This window comes from Sorex fumeus, unplaced genomic scaffold (genome assembly GCF_029834395.1).
Source record: "Sorex fumeus unplaced genomic scaffold, SorFum_2.1 ptg000075l, whole genome shotgun sequence".
NCBI classification, from domain to species: Eukaryota; Metazoa; Chordata; class Mammalia; order Eulipotyphla; family Soricidae; genus Sorex; species Sorex fumeus.
In genome coordinates this window covers 276,824-296,934 of record NW_026606132.1, presented here as the reverse complement: position 1 = coordinate 296,934, position 20,111 = coordinate 276,824, and the positions used below count along the sequence as shown (strand labels likewise).

At 38.7% G+C, this 20,111-nt stretch overlaps 1 protein-coding gene across 2 annotated transcripts in view; it reads left to right on the top strand.

The window, feature by feature from the left end:
- ENOX2 (ecto-NOX disulfide-thiol exchanger 2) overlaps positions 1–20,111 on the top strand; it is a 388,679-nt gene that overhangs the window by 293,143 nt on the left and 75,425 nt on the right. For both annotated transcript variants that reach the window (XM_056130286.1, XM_056130287.1), the window contains 3 exons: positions 7,262–7,468; positions 16,056–16,289; positions 19,738–19,950. In XM_056130286.1, coding sequence (XP_055986261.1) covers positions 7,262–7,468; positions 16,056–16,289; positions 19,738–19,950 — 654 coding nt within the window. The remainder of the gene's footprint in view (positions 1–7,261; positions 7,469–16,055; positions 16,290–19,737; positions 19,951–20,111) is intronic.

Sequence of the window (20,111 nt, the reverse complement as noted above, 5' to 3'; positions counted from 1 at the left end):
GTCTACCTGGTACACTCCAATCCTATACTTCTTATTTTACCACCATGTATTGCCTTCTAATAAACTACATAATTAATAGAATACCATCACACAAGACAGGAATTTTTGTCTGTTATGTTCAGTGATGTATACTCCATACTTAGAAAAGTGTCTGACATAAAATAGCTATGCAGTATGCATTTGTTGAATGATTAAAGAATAAACAGATGCAAAGAGAGTGAATGAACCAAGAGATTATAGGATAATTACTACCAAATGCTAATGACTTCCAACTAGATTAGGCTTCATCAAGCTCCAAAATTATGATTTTTATATTTTAAAATATACCTACCACAGTAATTGTTCACAGAAGCTAAAAACCCTCAAAAGGTATTGCATATTATTAGGCACCACATTGAGCTTTATACCTTCACTAAAGCAAGCAGTATGGTAAAATGTCTAGGCTCTGAGGAAACATGGGTCTGTTTTTCCTATCCCAGATCTCCACACAAAATAACCATGAGACCTTGAGTGGCTTAACCTTTCTGATCTAGACTAAGCAAAATCTGTTCTGTTCTCAAAATTCAATTGACCAAAGTAGATTGAAACAGACTATGAATCAGTCTCCTAAAGATAAATGGTAGCTGACTACCCGTTTTCCTGATAGCTGCTGATTTCCAGCACTCAGAGATATGGCAAAAGTAAGGTCTCTGGAATACTTTTCTTCACAGTGCCTATCAGAGATTTTTTGTTCCCAAGTTACACTTCTCAGTTACTAAAAAGAGACAATACCATCTTCCCAATAAGTCAGCTTTACTAAGATTGTTCACTTCATCTGATAGACATCTGTATAGAGAGGTTTCCTATTGAATTTACTATGAAATAACAGTGAGGATAGTGGAATAAATGGTAGCATATTATCTGCATTTGTGCCCAGACACAAAAGAAAGCACCTAGGAACTATAAAAAGAGGTATTTTTCCCAATTTTACCATCTCAAAGCAGACAGATCTCATTTTTTGCTCCTACGACTGATTCAGTAAAGAAAATTAGAGAAAGTGGGTATTGAGAATTAAGATTCACCAGCCTTCTGATTATTTCCAATCATTTGGAATTACATTAAAATACATCTAACCCATGCTGATTGTCTAGAGGGCATTCAATCTTGGACTGTCTAGTAAAATCAACTCAAAGTCATTGCAAGTATGTAAATTCTGGAAAACTAGTTGAGTGATGTGTGACACTTCATTAAAAACAAAGATGTGGGGTCAGAGCGATAATAATACAGCAGGTAAAAGTTCTTGCCTTGCCCGGAGTCGACCTGGCTTTGATCCCAATAACTCATATGGTCCCCAGTGCCCACCAGGAGTGATCAGGCATGGCCCTCCAAAAAAATATAAGATGCAAGTGGTTTATAAAATAGACTCTGATGCTGTTTCCTGCTTCCCAAAGATCAGCAATAACTATTGCTGCTCATTGCCACAGCACAGTTCCCCAGAATGGATATTTGGTTAGTTAGGATGGTGAGAAGCTCCTCCTTTTCCATTACCAAAGATTAGAGTTGTTAATACTCCCAGTTGTCTTGAATCATTTCACATGAAAATTGTCTTCCTCTCCATCTGGAGTGGAGATTGGAGTGTTACAAGAGCTTAGCTCATTACCTAATTAATATAGGTAGACTTTGAATCTGCTCTCCTGTGGAGTAATCTTTGCTACACTCAGGTCACTGTATTTCAGTAGGATTAAAAAATCAGGTCCAAACAACAAAGTGATTTGATTTGTTAGTTAAGTACTGAATCCTATCCACTAAATGGAGAGAGTGCGGCCTATTGTCTTGTTTGGTGGCATGCATCTGAATCTCAGCAAATGCTATCAGAGGCTTTTTCAGTTTACTCAAGGAAAAATAAATAAATCCCCAATATTCTTAACACTGTTCTTAGTGACATTTCTATTGCATTATGTAGCAGTCACCACAAAATAATCACAGCATCTAAACAGGGTGATGACTTCATTACAGAATTCCTAAAACCCAGGGTGCTGGAGTAATAGCACAGCCGGTGGGGTATTTTCCTTGCACACTGCCTACCCAGGTTTGATCCCTGGCATCCTGTATGGTCTCCTAAGTCCACCAGGAGTGTTCCCTGAGTGTAAAGCCAGGAGTAAACCCTAAACACTACTTGGTGTGGCCCACCAACCCCCCCAATAATAATAAAATAAAATAAAACCCACCAACATGGTGAGGGAAAAGAGCCTTGGTATCTTCAGTGTTATGTGTAAATGTAGCAGTTGCCTGACATTCTGTTCAGTATCTCAGTAGACCTAGAGGTAGACCTGACTAAACACACTCATATAATATGAAAAAGATTATTCTTTGCTTTATAGAAAGATTATTTACTATTGTATTCCTTTAAGTGATAAACTTTAAAAAGTTTTTCATTCTAAAACAGCTGTGTAGAGTACATTGATTTGAAAATATACTTCTCAGTTATATGGATGCTTTTGAGTGTTCTTTAACTCTACAGTCAGTAGATGGATGGAGTGTGTTCCAGTGCCAAAATTGTATGTAATTTCGCAGCTGTAGATTCCTCATTCTATAAGAGTGAGTTCTTCTCAAACCGAGCCTTTTCTAAAGATCTGTATAAGACAATGAGCTGGGGTTTAGAGAGCCACATCTCTCTACTCTAGACTTGGCCTCTAGAAAGCCCAGACTGGTAATTTAAAAGCTGGGGTTCCAGCAATTCCACTTTTTGGCATTTACCTCCATGGCCCCAAAAATACTATTTCACAAAGAGACTTGTTCTCCTATGTTCATTGCAGTGCTATTCACAATAGCCAAGATTTGGAAACAACCCAAGTATCTAAGAACAGATTAGTGGATATGAAATTGTGATATATATGTATATACATATATATGCACAATGGAATACTACTCTGATAGAAGAAAAGATGAAATCATGCAATCTGCTACTATGTGGGTAGATCTTGAGGGTATTATGCTTAGTGAAGTTGGTCAGAAGTAGAGAGACAAATACAAAATTATCTCTCATATAGGATATAAAGAAACTTAGTAAGGGAATAACAAATGGCCAAAAGCAACAGGACCTGAGAACTGGTCTACAGAACTAAGCTTACAGGGGCTGGAGCAATAGCACAGCGGGTAGGATGTCTGCCTTGCGTGCAGCCAACCCTGGTTTGATTCCCAGCATCCCATATGGTTCCCTGAGCACTGCCAGGGATAATTCCTGAGTGCAGAGCCAGGAGTAACCCCTGTACATGGCCAGGTGTGACTCAAAAAAAAAGAACTAAGCTTACAAAGGTGGGGTGCATAGAGGAGGGGACCCTAGAACATTAGTTGGAGGAAGCTGACACTACAGTGGTGTGTGGTACTAGAATATTTAGTGCAATGATAGTTGAAGATGATCACTCTGGAACAAGAACTGAGTGCTAAGATTAGGTAAAAAGATTACATAATACTTGTAATAATTGTAATACTGAGTACCTATATTGCAAACCATAATGCCCAGAAAGCAGGGAGAGTGGAGAGAAAGTGAATGTGTGCATACCATGGAGACAGACTCGAGCGAGGATAGGGCATGGGGGGGTGGCAGGAGGGAAACTGGAGAAATTGGTGGCGGGAAATGTGCACTGGTAAACGGATGGGTATTGAAGCATCTTATGACTGAAACCCAATCATAAACAATTTTATAACTGTGTATCTCACAGTGATTCAAATAGGCTATTATATGCATGAAACTCTGTCATTAATAGCATTGTAAATCATATGCCCCAGTAAAAAGCTACGGAAGGCAATGAAAGCTGAGCTCTGTAGCACTATAGCACTGTCCTCCCATTGTTCATTGATTTGCTCAAGCGGGCACCAGTAACGTCTCACAACAAATTGTGAGACTTGTTGTTACTGTTTTTAGCATATCAAATACATCACGGGGAGCTTGCCAAGCTTTGCCGTGCGGGCGCAATACTCTCGGTAGCTTGCTGGGCTCTCCGAGAGGGGAGGAGGATTCAAACCCGGGTCGGCAGTGTGCAAGGCAAACGCCCTACCCGCTGTACTATCGCTCCAGCCCTGTAATGGTAAATAATTATTTATATAAATAACAAAAATTTCATTTCTTATGATGGCTACTATTCATTGGAAATCTGTCATTAGACCACATGCAGTAGAGATGATATTTTATGTATTATCCTATAATAACACTTATAAGGTACTGTATCTTTATTTTACAGATGAAAATGAAGGTTTCAGAGGTTATATAATTTTCCCATAAAGTTATTAAATTAATGTTTAAACCCAGATTAGCCTGTTCCAAGTTGGTTTTCCTGTAATATGAGACTTTTCAATCAAGTCAGTGGTTTTCAACCTTAGCTACACATGAGAATTTCCTGAGAGACTTTGAAAACTAATACACAGGTTTTACCCCAAATTAATTAAGTCAAACTCATTGGAGTGGGAACCAGGCATTGTTTATTTGTTTCTTTGATTCCCAAGTTGATTCTAATGTGCTGGCAGAGTTGATAATCTCTAGGATATAATCTCTAGGATTCTTTCCAATTCTTAAAGACTCAGAAGCATTTGTCTCCAGAGATTCTGAACCTTATTTTCCACTTTTTAACTAAAGCAATAAACTTCCCAGTAGTCATTACTGAGAGACATTTCATATCCCAACATACTTCATTATCTTCTCTCTTTAAATTTCTCCTATGGAACCAAAAACAAGAAAATGAACGAGTGAAATTGTTACTTTTTAAAAAAGTAATAGAAACTTCATAAATTTTCTTAAACTCTTTACCTCTTTTAGTGACTAAATAGACTCAAAGACAGCATCAGAAGAAACTGATTATTTTGAGCCACACTGATGACAAAATAGTGGCAGCAAAGTAAGGAAACTACAGATGATGGTACCCAAGGAAGCTCCCAAATCATCTGCTTGCCAACTTGGATGAGAGTCAGGTGGGGGTCTTGGCCTAAACTACAAGTGAGACACATTTATTTTTGTGTGAGCTGTAATCACTGGTTGTTGAGCTATCCAGACTTGCAGCTGGGAGAATAATTGTTAAAGAGCTGAATGGAAAGAATGGATTACACAAAATAAATCCTTACAGATACAAAACCAACACTGGAAAAATCCTAGACCATCGAGTTTTGTATTGTTGTGCTACATACTATAGGTTTTTTCCCCTTGGAAAATGCTTTGATACAGATAAATAGCAACAAGAAGCTGGCAGAGAGGTTTTAAGTATAGAAAGCACATTTTAAGCAGCAGGAGAATCATCTCATTAAGTAGATTTTTAATGACTCTCTATACCCAAATTTATCTCACTTTAGTTAATGATTTCCCAGATGAGATTACTTTCTCTGCTGCCTTTCATACTCCCTTCTAAATTTTGAAAGATTGGCTCTGGACCTCAACTCTCCAGCAAGGAATTTGAGGAAGGGCTCACTGGTGTCAAAAAAATCTAAAAGAGATGTTTGTGTTCTAGCTGACTTTGTCAACCAAATCATTCAGAGAGCTAGAAATTATTTTATAAAGATTCACTCCATCATTGTCAAATTAATCTTGAAAAACTCCTTCACTAAACATGAACAGAGTGAATATAACCCAAACATGAAAGCTTGTAACTGGTGCATATGCTACTTGAGCCCATGTGCTGCTTGTGCCCATGTGGCAGAGCACATGTGGTACCCGAGTGCATGTGTCGCCCGCATCTCCCCTCTTGAGATGTGTACTTTCATGCTTTTGTGTCTAATGCTAGGATGTGTGTAGGGGCTCTCTCTGCCCTTGCAGAAGCCTGTGTTCTCTCTTGAGTACATTACACTCTCACTCTCTCCCCCTCCACACCTTAAAAATACTCCAAATAAAATCTATTTATTTCAAAAAAAAAAGAAAGCTTGTAACTATCTCACAGTGATTTGATAAAATTTAAGAAAATAAAAGAATATAATCCACTACAAACTGAATTCAAGAAAACCTCTCAGGACCTCTGGTTCTATTGAGTCAGATTAACCAATCCCCTTTGCCTGTCTTCTTAATAAAAATGACTGAAATGGGGCAGAGCTGGATTTCCACAGAAAAAAAATTAATGAAGAAAATAAAAGAATTCCTAGATTGATAAGTGTGCCTGGATCTTTATATAACCCATAGACCTGTAGCCATCATAATCAACAAACTATTAAATAAAATTATTTTCAGGTTTGTGTTTCCAGTTTGGTGTAGAGCGAAGAGGTGAGTGTTGTTGAGATGTAATGCTTCTGGCACTCTTGGGCAAAAGTCTCATGGGGACAGTCCAATACCCCTGGAGCATGTTAGATTCTAGGAGGTCTCTCCCAAGCAAACATTTTAATTTCAGGTGCTTTTGTGCTATGTCTGTCCCTCTCTTTCTGACTCATTTCACTTAGCATGATACTTTCCATGTAGAACCACTTGTATGCAAATTTCATGACTTCATCTTTTCTAATAGCTGCGTAGTATTCCGTTGTGTAGATGTACAAAGTTTCTTAACCAGTCATCTGTTCTAGGACACTTGAATTTTTTCCAGATTTTGGCTATTGTAAACAGTGCAGCAATGAACATAGAAGTGCAGATGTTATTTCGACTGTACTGTTTTGCCTCTCCGGGATATATTCCCAGGAGTGCTATTGCTGGGTCAAATGGGAACTCAATTTCTAATTTTTTTGAGGATCGTTCATACTGTTTTCCAAAAGGGCTGAACCAGTCGGCATCCCCACTAGCAGTGCAGGAGAATCCCTTTCTCTCCACATCCGATTGCACTCACCTGTGGAATATAAAGTAACAGAATGGGAGACTAACACCCAAGAATAGTCGAGATAAGTACTAGGAGGTTTGCTCCACGACTTGGAAGCTGGCAGCACAAGCTGAGGGAAAAGGCAGCTCAGATAGAGAAGGGAACATCAAGTAAAGGGAATAGCACACTTGGGATAGGAGATGTGTGCTTAAAGTAGACTATAGACCGAACACGGTGGCCACCCAATACCTCTATTGCAAACCACAACACCCTAAAGGAAAGAGAGAGCAAAAGGGAATGCCCTGCCACAGAGGCGGGGTAGTGGAGAGGATGGGGTGGGGGGGTAGAAGGGTTACTGGGATCATTGGCGGTGGAGAATGGACACTGGTGGAGGGATGGGTATTCGATCATTGTATAACTGAAACCTAAGCATGAAAGTTTGTAAGTCCACAACTGTACCCATGGTGTTTCACTAAGAAAAATTAAATTAATTTTTTTTAAACAATGCTTTTGTGCTTACTTAGATCTTCCACCTCCGGCAACCCGAGAAAGACCACCAGGATGCAAAACAGTATTTGTAGGTGGCCTGCCCGAAAATGGGACTGAGCAGATCATCGTGGAAATGTTTGAACAGTGTGGGGAAATCATCGCTATCCGGAAGAGCAAAAAGAACTTTTGTCACATTCGTTTTGCTGAGGAGTACATGGTGGACAAAGCCCTTTATCTGTCCGGTAGGTGTTCGGTTTTATGGACCATGTCAACCAGTCACAATACTTACAGGAATCAGTGTATGTGCATCTCTAGCACTTTGGGTTCAGTGGTATGATTTTTTGCCTTCAGAGATAGGAAATGTATGTTACCACTCAATTTCTTCCTTTAATTTTCTCCAGTCATTCTCACTGTCTATGAGACAACTTTCAAACACCTTACTTGTAGCAACTAAAGACCTTGATTATATGTCTACTTCTCAGTGTCGTCTCCAAGTCTTCCCTCTTTACACACTTTATCCCTATCAGACTGAACTAATTCTAGTTCTTTGAATGTTCCTTGGTGGTTTTTTTCAACCTTTTCCTCTAACTGGAATTACCTTTTTCACACCCACCATCTTACACACATTTCCAGTTCAACATGGTCTCTTCTGAAAAGGTTTCTCTGAATCCTCTCCCATTAATCCCCAGGTTTTTGGGAGAGTCTCTTCTTTCTAGTGTTTCTATAGCACCTGGTACTTACTCAAAACATAATACGTGTAACACCATGCTAGAACTGTTTATTTTCATGTCTGTCTCTGTTCCAGAGAGTGAAAACCTTAGGGGAAAGGACTCTGCTTTCGTTCTGAATTCATCACATCTAACATATAACAACCTTGCATTAAAATAGTGTACAGAAGTAGCTCTGGTAGTCAGTTACCAAATATGTACTGAGAGATAGGCCAAATTCTCGTTGCTGAGAATGCAGCAAAGACCTGCCATCAGTGATATTATATTCTGGAGATGGAAAAATATGGTATGTAGCTAAACCGAATAAATACTATATTCAAGTACTATGATAAATGCTGTGAAGAAGATAAAAATGGCTATATACCTAGGGTTGTTAGAATGGAATTTTTCTCAATATTTAAGTTGAGACTTGAACAATATGAAAGGGATATACATCTGAACATCGGGAGAGAAAGCATTCCAATATAAGGAACAGAATGTCAAAGACCCTGAAAATGAAAATGGACTGGCATGTTCCAAGCAGAAAAGATTAGCATGACTGAAACACAGTAGATGAACAAAAGGCAGGAGCCAGAGAGATAGTACAACAGCTTCCCTTGCATGCCGCTGACGTGGTTTCTGACCCCAAGCGTTGTCAGGAGTGATCCCGGGCACAGAGCCATGAATAAGCCCTGAACACAACTTGGGTGTAGCGTAAAAAACAAAAATAAAAGGAAGAGAGGCAAGTGAGTGGAATTAAAGTCTGAGAGGTAAGCATTACAAAAGTAACATTGGACTTTATAATCTATGATTGTCTGTGATGGTAAATATATTATTGTGTGTGCAACAGGCACTAATGGAAAAGTTTTTAAATAAATGATATTGGGGGAGGAGTTTGGGGCCTATCTCAGAGATGCTCAGGCCTTACTCCTGAATGCTCAGGGACCACTCCTGGCATGGCTCAGGGGACCATATGTGTGCCAGAAATTGATTCCAGGTAGTGTGAGTACAAGGCAAGCACCTTACCCACTTCTATAACAATTTTTATTATAGCTTGGGTAACATGGTTACCATAGTGTTAATATTCTCAAGTATTGATGTACACAGTCACTGCACTTCACCATCATCAGAGTGCCCAAGACCCTCACCCATGGTCTCTATGTCTCCTGTAGTTCAGGTCTTCCTTCTCCCCTCACCTGTACTGCTTGGTAATGAGTTTTATGTCACAGTCATGTCACGGTCCTCCCATTGTTCATCGATTTGCTCGAGTGGGCCCAGTAATGTGTCCTTCATGAGACTTGTTACTGTGTTTGCCATATTAAATACGTCACGGGTAGCTTGCCAGGCTCTGCCATGAGGGCGAGATACTCTCGGTAGCTTGCCGGACTATCCGAGAGGGGCGGAGGAATCGAACTCGGGTTGGCCATATTGGCTGCGTGCAAGGCAAACAAGTTTTATAATTCCAAGTGTTTGTCATTTTCAGTGCTATCTAGGCCCTCTGTTTGTTTTTCTATATACCACAGAGAGTAAGATCATCTGGTATCTGTCCTCCCTTTGGCTTATTTAGTTTACCATGCTATCCTCCACTTCCATACACTCTATAGTCAACTGCAAGATTTCAGATTTTCTTATGTCTTATTCCCTTGGATATTCCGTTCCTTAAACAGTATGGTCGGGGCAAAGCAGTCATACAGCAGATAAAGTGTTTCCTTTGTACTGTAATGATCCGGGTTTGATCCTTGGCATCCCATATGGTCCCCGGCATCCTGCCAGGAGTAATTCCTGAGCATTGCCAGGTGTGACCCCAAAAGCCAAAATAATAAAAATGAAATAAAAAATGGTATGGAGATTCCTCAAAAAAGTAAGAATAGAACTTCAATTTGACCGAGTCATTCTACTTCTTGGCGTCAATCCCCAAAACATAAAGGACATTAATTTGAAAAGATATGTACATGCCCATGTTTATTGCAGTGCTTAGTATAGTAGCCAGAATAGGGAAACAGCCACTAGAGAATTTTAAGCAGTAGAGCGACATGATATAATTTATATTTTAGATATATCATTTCTATGTAAAAGGTAGACTGAGGAGTATGGGCAAGGGAAAAATTGGCCACCTATGGTATTAGTCTAACATAAAACTTATCAAGCCTTTGAGAAAAAAAATGAGTTGTAGTTGAAATACTTTCTGTTGAATACTAAAATGTGAAGCTCTTTTTCTTTTTTAGTGGTTTCAAGAAAAAATAGCTGATCCTCTGCTTATTTTAAAATGGTATTATTCTTTATGGACAAGGGGTCAAGATACCAAGGGACAGAGATGGGGTAACTGGGAAGGTCATAAAACAATCAGGTATTTAATTACCTAACATCAGTGGTTTGGAAGAAGTAGGGCTAAGGGCTAGATATTTTATGGTGACAAAATCTTTCACTTTTGGACAATTCTTTTGTATATGCTTTTGTGTTAAATGCTGTGCAGAACAGAAAATGAATGAAATGTACTTTTCCCTTTAATTAACTTAGGACTGATATGTAGTCATTCATTTAATGGGCATTAAGTGCCAGGCATTGCTTAGGACACATTTCTAATAGTAACATGTAAATTATGAATTGCTAAAACAAACTTAAAAGAAATAACAAAGCTAACTTTTAGATTCTCGAAACTGCTGGTTACCAGGGGAATTGGGAAGTGAGGAAGGAATGAGCAGAATGATGTTCTTGGTTTGGGAATGACAATGGAACTTTGGTGGTAGGAGTTGTGACATTTTCACACTTACAGACATGTGAAGCCAAACCCTGGAAATTCTATAATGTTGTTAACCAGTATGTCAATGAAAACATATAATCAAATAAAAATTAATTAGGTGAAGAGGTTGGGAGAATTAAAGGGGGAAGGGAATGAGGGCAAAAGGCTTTGGGCCTGCCAGCCATTGATATGAAAGAAAACACTAGAATAGCAAACTGAATAGTTTCTCACTATGCAAACTATGTTACTTTGATAAAACTTATTTTTAAAAGATTGAAGTTTACTAGTGCTGTAGGAGAAGTGTTATGAAAGTTCAGAAGAGAGAGAAAAAATATAAATTTCCGAGTCCTAACTGAGGGTATTAGAAAAGGTAGCATTTGGGGTCTTTTACAAGTTTTTGACAATGAGAAAACATTTTGATATGGGCAGTGTGACATAGAGGTAGCATAAGGAAAAGTACAAAGATGTTAAGTTTTGTTGAACATCCAGGGAAAGCTTCATAGTGGTTTGTATACTGAGTGGATATGAAAGAAGAAAATTTAAATTGAGACAGAATTTTCCATTTTTAGCACACATAAAAGCACAATGGTTGGGGTTTTATTCCTCAGGTAATGAAAACCTGTTGAAGAAAGTTCTGAGTAAGGAAGATAATTGCTCTGAAAGATTAACCTGAGAGGTCTCTGTAAAAATGGATTAGAGTAGGGACAAGAAAGAGGAAGTCATTTAGAAACCCATTGCAGTAGGCCAGAGAAAAGGTTGTGGGGGGTTGAAAAAGTAGGATGCTAACACAAGGAAAGGGAGGCAAGAGATGTAGCATAGTCCTATCACATTTGCTAAGTTCTGTGAAATCTAATTTCTGAAGACTCAACAACACTTAGTAATGATAATTGAACATTCTGCAATAGAGTATTTTAATAAGGAATTGAAAGCCCTAAACAGTTGTATATAAAAGGCAACAATGCTGCCCAGGAGGCATCCATCTAAACATCACTGAAGTCAGCTCTCTGCTAAAAACCACTCCGCTGAAAACAGTCCCATAGATACCAAAGAAAATAGGATTGCAGTCAGTGATGTGAAAACAACTGAATTTTGCTGTTAAAGTTGAACCTACAGCCTGCAAGTTCACATTGTAAAAGACAAAAGTTAAAACTAGCAAAAATACCTTAGAAAAAAAGGGAGGAAAATATCAGAATGATCTTTTATTTTCTCTCCTATTAGAATTCGAATACTCTTGGGAGCTCGAGTTGAGCATAGGAGACCAAGCTATCACAGAACAGCATCTTTCATATATTTACACAGAGCTTTCTTGTCTGTTATTTGATCCTCTTCAAGATCCTGGGAGAATAATGCAAGATAATTCTTAGTAGCCCCATTTTTCCAATAAGTTGGATGATCAAATAAAATGAAAGTATATTTTAAACTGTTAAGGTCCCTTGAATGTTTGCTTATGAAAGTTATTTATTCTTTTCCTAAAAAATGTATTTGGCAGTTTCAGTATTATTGGGCTTTATTCTTTAAAACAGCTTTCTTTATTGGGGTATAATTGACCTGCAGTGAAATTTATGCACTTCAGAAATGCAACTCATTTTATTTAACACACGCATATGCTGTGATACACTCACAGTCAAAATAATGAATATGTTAATCACCTGAAAAAGCTTTCTTAACCCCTTGTGTAATATTTCATTTCTCTCTGCCTACTTCCTTTCTATACAACCCTTGATCTGTTCTGTGCCAAGTAAGTATACATATTCTAAACTTTCATGTAAATTATACACCATGTATGGTCTCCCCTTCAGTGAGGTACACTTCGGTATCATTTTTCCAGTGCTTGGATTTCCTTTAACATTTTTTGTAATGCAGATCTGCTCCTGATGAATTTTTTTCAGCCTATGTATCAAAATTATTTATTTTGCCTTTCTTTATAAAAATATGTGTTCTCTGGGTATAGAATTTTGGGTTGCCAGGTATTTTTCTCTCAGATGTGACTGTACTGCCTTCTTTTTATTGTCTCCAATGAGAAATATGTTATTCTTATTTTCTGTATTCCTTGTACATAATGTGTCTTTTGTCGCTGTCATTTAAAATATTTCTTATTCTGGTGCTCAACAACTTGACTATGATGCGCATTGTAATTTCATGTTTCTTTGCTTTAAAGTTTTTTGACCTTCTTAGATCTCTGAGGTTTTTCCAAATTTGGACTTTTCTACCCTAGTTCTTCAAATATTTTGTTTCTGTTCACTTCCCTTTCCACAGTCAGCCTTTCTACAGTCAGGGCTTTAAGTTTTTCTACAGCGCGCCACCAGTATTGTGTTAAATTGTTGTCTTTTTTATAGACACATGTACACATGTATATTGGTATATCACTTAATCACTTAACTTCCCATTAGTCATCGATTTGCTCGAGCGGGTGCCAGTATATTGGTATATATTTCATTTTTATATATTTCATTTTTAATATTTTATTGTCATCAAGTTCATTCATCTTTTCTTCCAGTGTCTAATTTGTCTAAATTTATCTGCCACTATTCAATGTTTTTTTTTCCAACTCAGTCCATCTCTAGATGTTTGATTCTGACTTTTTAAAAAATCTTTGATTTTGGTTTTTCTTTTTTAATATTTCAATATTTTCTCTAGTATTGAAATCTACTAAATATTATATGTAATTATAAGAGCTGTTTTGTGCCCTTTTTTGTTCATTACATAATTTTTATAACCTTGATTCTGTTTTGCTTGGCTTGTTTTCTTTATTATGATTTCCCTACTTCTTTGTATTTGGGTAGGTTTTTTTTGGTTGACTGACATGAATTTTACCTTATTGGGTGTCAGATACTTTGTATTCCCATAAGTGTTCTTGAGCTTTTTTCCCAAATGCAGTTAAATAACTTAGAAAGAAATGTTATCTTCTTAGACCTTGTTCTTAAGCTTATTCAAAAGAACCAGGACATGAACCTGTTTTCCTCCACTGATGCAAAGTCTTCTGATTACTCTACCCAATATTCAGTTCCCCCTTTTGGGGGGTTCATCTGACAGGACTTAGGCAAGGTGTTTGGGGCCACTTTTGTGGTGCTCAGTGATCAAACATACATATGAAACATGCATTCAAGCACATAGAGCCCCCATCTTGGGTAAAATTAGACTTTTTGTGCTTTGGCTAGTATGGAAAGGACCTATTACTGCCCTATGTGAGGTCTGGAGATTGTCACCTGTAATGTTCAGGTTGTTTACACACACATACGTATATACATGTAGACAGCAATGATAGTGGAGGACCTCCTGCAGAGCTGTTGTTTACTGTGTCACTTTCTTCTTTCTAGAATTTTGTCTTCTGTAGTCTCTCTGGACTCCTGATTCAATATCCTTAACTCAGGGAAACTACTACAGTTTGCCAATCTGAGTTCTCCTGAGCTAAGGCCTGTATGCTCTCTCCGAAGAGTGAGCTTGGTAAATGGCAAGAGTTTTCTTCATTTGGTTCTTCTCTCAATTACTTTCTTTTTTGGTGAGTAGGCTTCTAAAAATACTTAGGAAGCCCAGGGTCCTCCCAGAAATACACAGCCAATCAGGCTGGCAGTCCAATACTACAGCCCAAGGATATGATATTACTCAGTTCCTGTGGTGTCAGTAATTACGTCGGCCATGTTGGTAGTGCTTAGGGTCCTCCAAAGCCCTACCCAGCAGTGTGCAAGGATCTACAAGGTTTCACCCAGAAAAGTTTAGGGTACTGTGTAGTATCTAACTGGGTTTGGTTACATGTAACATATATGTCTATCCTTTTCTCTCTCCCCAACTCCAGTAATCACTGTCTATATTGTCTGATATTCAATGCCTTTTTTTATTTTTCTACTTTTATTTTTTTAATTTTTATTAGTGAGACACCATGAGGTACAATGCCTTTAAAAAATTTTTATATATATTATTACCTAGCAAGCTCCCCGTGACGTATTCGATATGCCAAACACAGTAACAACAAAGTCTCCAATGGAGACATTACTGGGCCCGCTCGAGCAGGGCCTTTTTATTACCTAGCACAGCTTCTTGGGAGCTGAAGCATAGAAGCATAGTGGGCCTTTGCCTTGCACACGGCTGCCCAGGGTTCAGTCCTTGGCACCCCAATGGTCCCCAAGCCTGCCAGGAATGATTCCTTAGTACAAAGCCAGGAATAAGTCCTTGAACACCACTGGGTGTGGTCCCCAAACCAGAAGAAAAATATTTTTTCTTATATTTTGTTCCTATTTTTATTGTATGAGTTATTCTGAAAGCTTGTGCTAAGAATGAAATGAGATAAAATATATGTAAAAGCAATGAGCTCAATACTTAAAACTTAAAAAGTTAATAAAAGTTAAACGTTCCCCTTAACTTTTTGTTGAGATTTGTTTGGAGTAGTATAGATGGTACAATAGTGGAAGTAGTTGAATCCTGATGATCTAAATCTTAGTCTTCCTGTTTCTCTGAGGTAGCACTGTAGCACTGTTCTCCTGTTGTTGATCGATTTTCTCGAGTGGGCACCAGTAATTTCTCTATTATGATACTTGTTGTTACTGTTTTTGGCATATTGAATATGCCACGGAGAGCTTGGCAGGCTCTGACACACGGGCGTGATTCTCTTGGTAGCTTGCCAGGCTTTCCGAGAGGGATGGAGGAATCGAACCCGGGTCAGCCACATACAAGGCAAATGCCCTACCTGCTTTGCTAGGTAATAATATAAATTATATGATATTTATATAATATAATAGAGCACCCTATAATATATAGAACACCCTATAATATCCAACACTTCTCAGAAACAATGGTTCACGTCACCAAAAACATCTAGGTAGAAATTTTAGGGACTGAAGTGCCAAGTTGATACATCTAGATCTTATCAGAATTCTCTGTCATGATCAATACTCTTGAATTTATCTTTTTTTTTTTTTGCTTTTTTTTTTTTCAGTCACACCCAGCGATGCACAGGGGTTACTCCTGGCTTTGCACTAAGTAATTATTCCTGGTGATGCTCAGGGGGCTATATGGGATGCTGGGAATTGAACCTGGGTTGGTTTCATGCAAGGCAATCACCCTACCCACTCTACTATCACTCCAGCCCCTCTTGAATTTATCTTAAGACACCACAGTTTGGGGCCACCTTTTCAGTTCTTCCCAGCCCTTGGTACCATTGTTGTCCATGGAACCTACATCTGCCAGAGGTAATGTGGCAAACTGAGGAATGGAATACTAAAAACAAAACATAGATCATTTAACTGTTTCCATAAATCAGGCTGTAATCCACACCTTTCAGTGGTTTGCTTGTATTTAAAACACTAACCTTTGAAAGCTGCTTACAGATATTCACTCTCTGGGATGTTCTATACTTCTCTCACTCTCTCTCTCTCTCTGTGTGCTTAGGATACCGCATTCGCCTGGGCTCTAGCACAGATAAAAAAGACACTGGCCGTCTCCATGTTGATTTTGCACAAGCTCGAGATGACTTATATGAGTGGGAATGCAAACAGCGCATGCTCGCAAGAGAGGAACGCCATCGTAGAAGAATGGAGGAAGAAAGACTGCGCCCACCATCTCCACCTCCAGTGGTCCACTATTCAGATCATGAATGTAGCATTGTTGCTGAGAAACTCAAAGGTGAGAAAGACCATTGAGATTTATAATTGAAATCCTTTCCTTGGGGAAATTTAGTGAAGTATATTTTTGTTGTTAGCACATTGAATTTCCCTCTGACAGATTCTAGGCATGTTGGAGCCTTGCTCATGAGGTGATGAGGTTAGTATACCAAATAAATCAAGAACTAGAAAATGTATCTACCCCACCTATTTCTTAGATTTTCACTGTTTCAAGGATTGTCTATCTCTCGAAATAATGGAAGGCCTAGGGGTAGATTAGTGGTAAGAGTGCTTGCCTTGAATACATGAGGCCTTAAATTTAAGCCCCGTGCATTCCCAGCAGCACTGCTGTTTGGGATCCCTGGCACCACCTCAAAGTATATTCTCCAGCATGCTATAACCAGCACATACAAGCACCACAACCAAGTGTTCAAGCACCAAGAGGAAATACAACCTCAACAAACATTGGATACGTAGAAGAAAAAAGTTTTACCCACTTTTGCACCTCATTTTGGCTATGCTCAATGACTTCTGGGACATGGAGGAACTCCTGGGTTTCATAGTAGATAGTAGTTTGGAATTTCAAGTCAAAGTGAATCAGAATGATAGAACTCAACATGACCCTAAGAACCTGGTAATGATCTTCATTTTGCATATGAGTAAACAGAGGCTCAGAGAGTTCACAGTGTACACGCTTCAACTTACTTCACATAATGTCCATGTAGAATACTTGAAATTCTAAATCTGACTTGTTACCCTGACTTTTGATTCTCATTACCATTCCCCATTCTCAGAGCCTGTTTGCTAATTTAATGTTAGGGCCCTGCCTGATCTCCTATGTAAGTAACTCAAGTCCAGTCTTTTTTATTTTCTGATTGTATTTGACTTTACTGAATGAATTATGGTGTCCTATTAATCTTGTTGATGACACTAGATAAATACTAATGCTATGATTTCTCCAGTTTTTTGTACTCTAAGCTCAGCAAGATCCTGCTAATTCTGCTTTCTGAATAGGTCTCAGTCTCTATGGAATTCTCACGTTTAAGAAATCATTTGTTTAGACTGATTTTGTATTCCTGTATAAGAAATCCAGAAAATATAAAACTCCATAATAGAGACATAGAAATAATAGTATATTTTGAAAGACTAGAAAGGCTTAAAAGCAATGGTAAAATGCCAGGTCCAAGACTTGCCTGTTCACACATTAAATAGGTCAGTTTGAACTTTGAAGAAAAAATGAAGTTGCTGATTGTGAGGACCCTAAGAGAAGCAAAAAATGAATAGTAGCATAAAGCCTATGTGCATTAACAAAATGAAAAGCTACCTTGATGTGAAATTGTCCACCTCTCATTATTGGCACACCTTGAAGAGATCACAGGTTGGGTTCCTGACAAGAAAGCAAATGTTATACTCAAGTGATATACGCAGCATGTTTAGTTTCCCAGCATAAGAGTTATATTTTAACTGTAGTCCAAAATGTGCAGTAGCTGTATGTTTAAAATTATATGTTCCATCCTTAATTAAAAAATACTTTCTGGCTAAGAAAGGAAAACTGAGGGGCCAGAGAGATAATATGAGAGGCAAGGTACTTGCTTTACCTAAAGCCACAGTGACTGCAACCCTGGCTCAAATGCTTCACATCACATGTGGTCCCCTGAGCACAGAGCAAGGAATTTACCACTAGGTGTATCCCATTCACCAAAAAAATGGGGGGAAATGAGATAAATGCTGTTGAAAAACTGATGATGATAGAAAGGTTCAACAAAGAGTTACCATATACCTTTTATTTGTAAAAGGTAAAAAATCTGCAAAACATAGTACATTGGTATGTCTATATAGGTCTACACTGGAAAAAATATTCTAGAGCCGCATTTCTAAAACAGGCCACGTGACCTTCTATGGAGACCCAGCACATCTTGAGGGGGGCACTTGTAAGAACTGCATACATGGGGAGCCAAAGCATGAGATTAAAGAGACAGCAGGCAGAATAAGGGGTCACAGGAAGAAGAAAAGGTTGGAACGGAAACCAGGGTCAGGAAAAATGTTAGGAAACACTGGTTTAGAGGAAAGTAGTTCAAACTGAAGTAAGGGAGATTCCGCTCACTGCGCAGAGCCCTAGTGGAAAGCTAAGGGACTCTCCCTCTTAGTAGCCTTTAACAGATACACGTGCCACTATCTCAGAAAGCTGGACTAGAAGCTTTGAAAGAGCTGAGCTACTACTTTTAACATTAAAGAATACCTTCTAACTAGCTGCAGAAATCTGCTTCCCAGATTCTTCAAATGAAAGAAATAGGATATGAGGAAATGTAAAAATAAAATCGATTGTGACTGGGGCTGAGTGGAAGGCCTTGAATTGTGGATTGAATGCAAGAATCATGTTATAAAGAGTCACAGAGGTGTGTCTAACCAGAACATGTCTCAGTGAACTGTCTTTTTTTAATTGAATCACCGTGAGATGCAGTTACATAACTTTTATATTTGAGTTTCAGTCATTCAATGATTGAACACCCATGTGCACATTCTCCACAACCAATCTCCCCAATATTACCCGCACTTTTTCCAGCCCTCCCCTTGCCTCTATGGCAGACAATTTCCCCCATACTCTCTCTACTTTTGAGCATTATTGTTTTCAATATAGATTCAGTGAACTCTCTTAAGGCTCCTGCCTACTCTCTAATTTCATGGTTCCAGGATAAAGTCACTGTCAAATTCAAATTAAACTTGAGACTCGCTTGCTTTTCCTTATTAAAAATAGAACTAGAGAATTCTAACATTGTCTGACCACTGCTTAATACATTACATACATATATAATCAGGAAGGTTAAGAAATTTGTATTATGTGAAAATTTTAACCGTCAAGAAAACTTTGAGCAAAGCAGGCGGGGGAGAGGTGATATTTCTTAAAAGTAATATAGGCTATTACCGATCAGACTACTTCTCTGCTAATCGATGTTGCAATAGCCATGAGGTCACACTCACACTTGGTTGTGGCATTCACCCAGGGTCACACTTTTTGCTGTAGTACTTGCACACACGTGTGCCAGAGTTGCACTTCATTGTAAGTCATGGTGTCCATGCAACTTCTGTTGTAGCGGGACACACTTACCATGATGCTTCATGTCCCTCATGGTTGGAAAATCTGTCAGATACTTTAATTGTGATACTTGCACACTCCTGCTGTCCAGGCTCAGAGGTCACACATTCATTTGTAGATCAGGGCAGGCTCCAGGGCCATGGATGGCACATATGGTGGCACTGGGGACCAAACTCACCAGCATTACTCTTGTAAGGCTGACATTTTTGTTACTCAGTGTGTGACATTTGTGCATGCAGGACTCATTGGCCTCAGCAATTCATTTAACAATCGCTACCAAAATACCGTAGTGACCTCCTTCTTACCAGAATGTTGGAAAAGTAAATGGAAATGTGGCTACTTTTGATTATTCTACAAAGAGAAATCTTCTTTACAGATGATTCCAAGTTCTCAGAAGCTGTGCAGACTCTGCTGACCTGGATTGAACGAGGGGAGGTAAACCGTCGCAGTGCTAACAACTTCTACTCCATGATACAGTCAGCCAACAGCCACATCCGCCGCCTGGTGAATGAGAAGGCTACCCACGAAAAAGACATGGAAAAGGCAAAGGAAAAATTCAAACAAGCTCTGTCTGGGATTCTCATTCAATGTGAGTACAAGTCAGGGTTCTGCTGGGAGGCTGAGAGGGACCATTACTTGGTCTCCATTTCCTGCACAGATGTCCAGCCTACAGAGTCATCTGTACATATCCCAGGACAGTCAGTCTCACTGCCTTGGGTTCTGCCTGTATCACCACATACTTAAGTATCA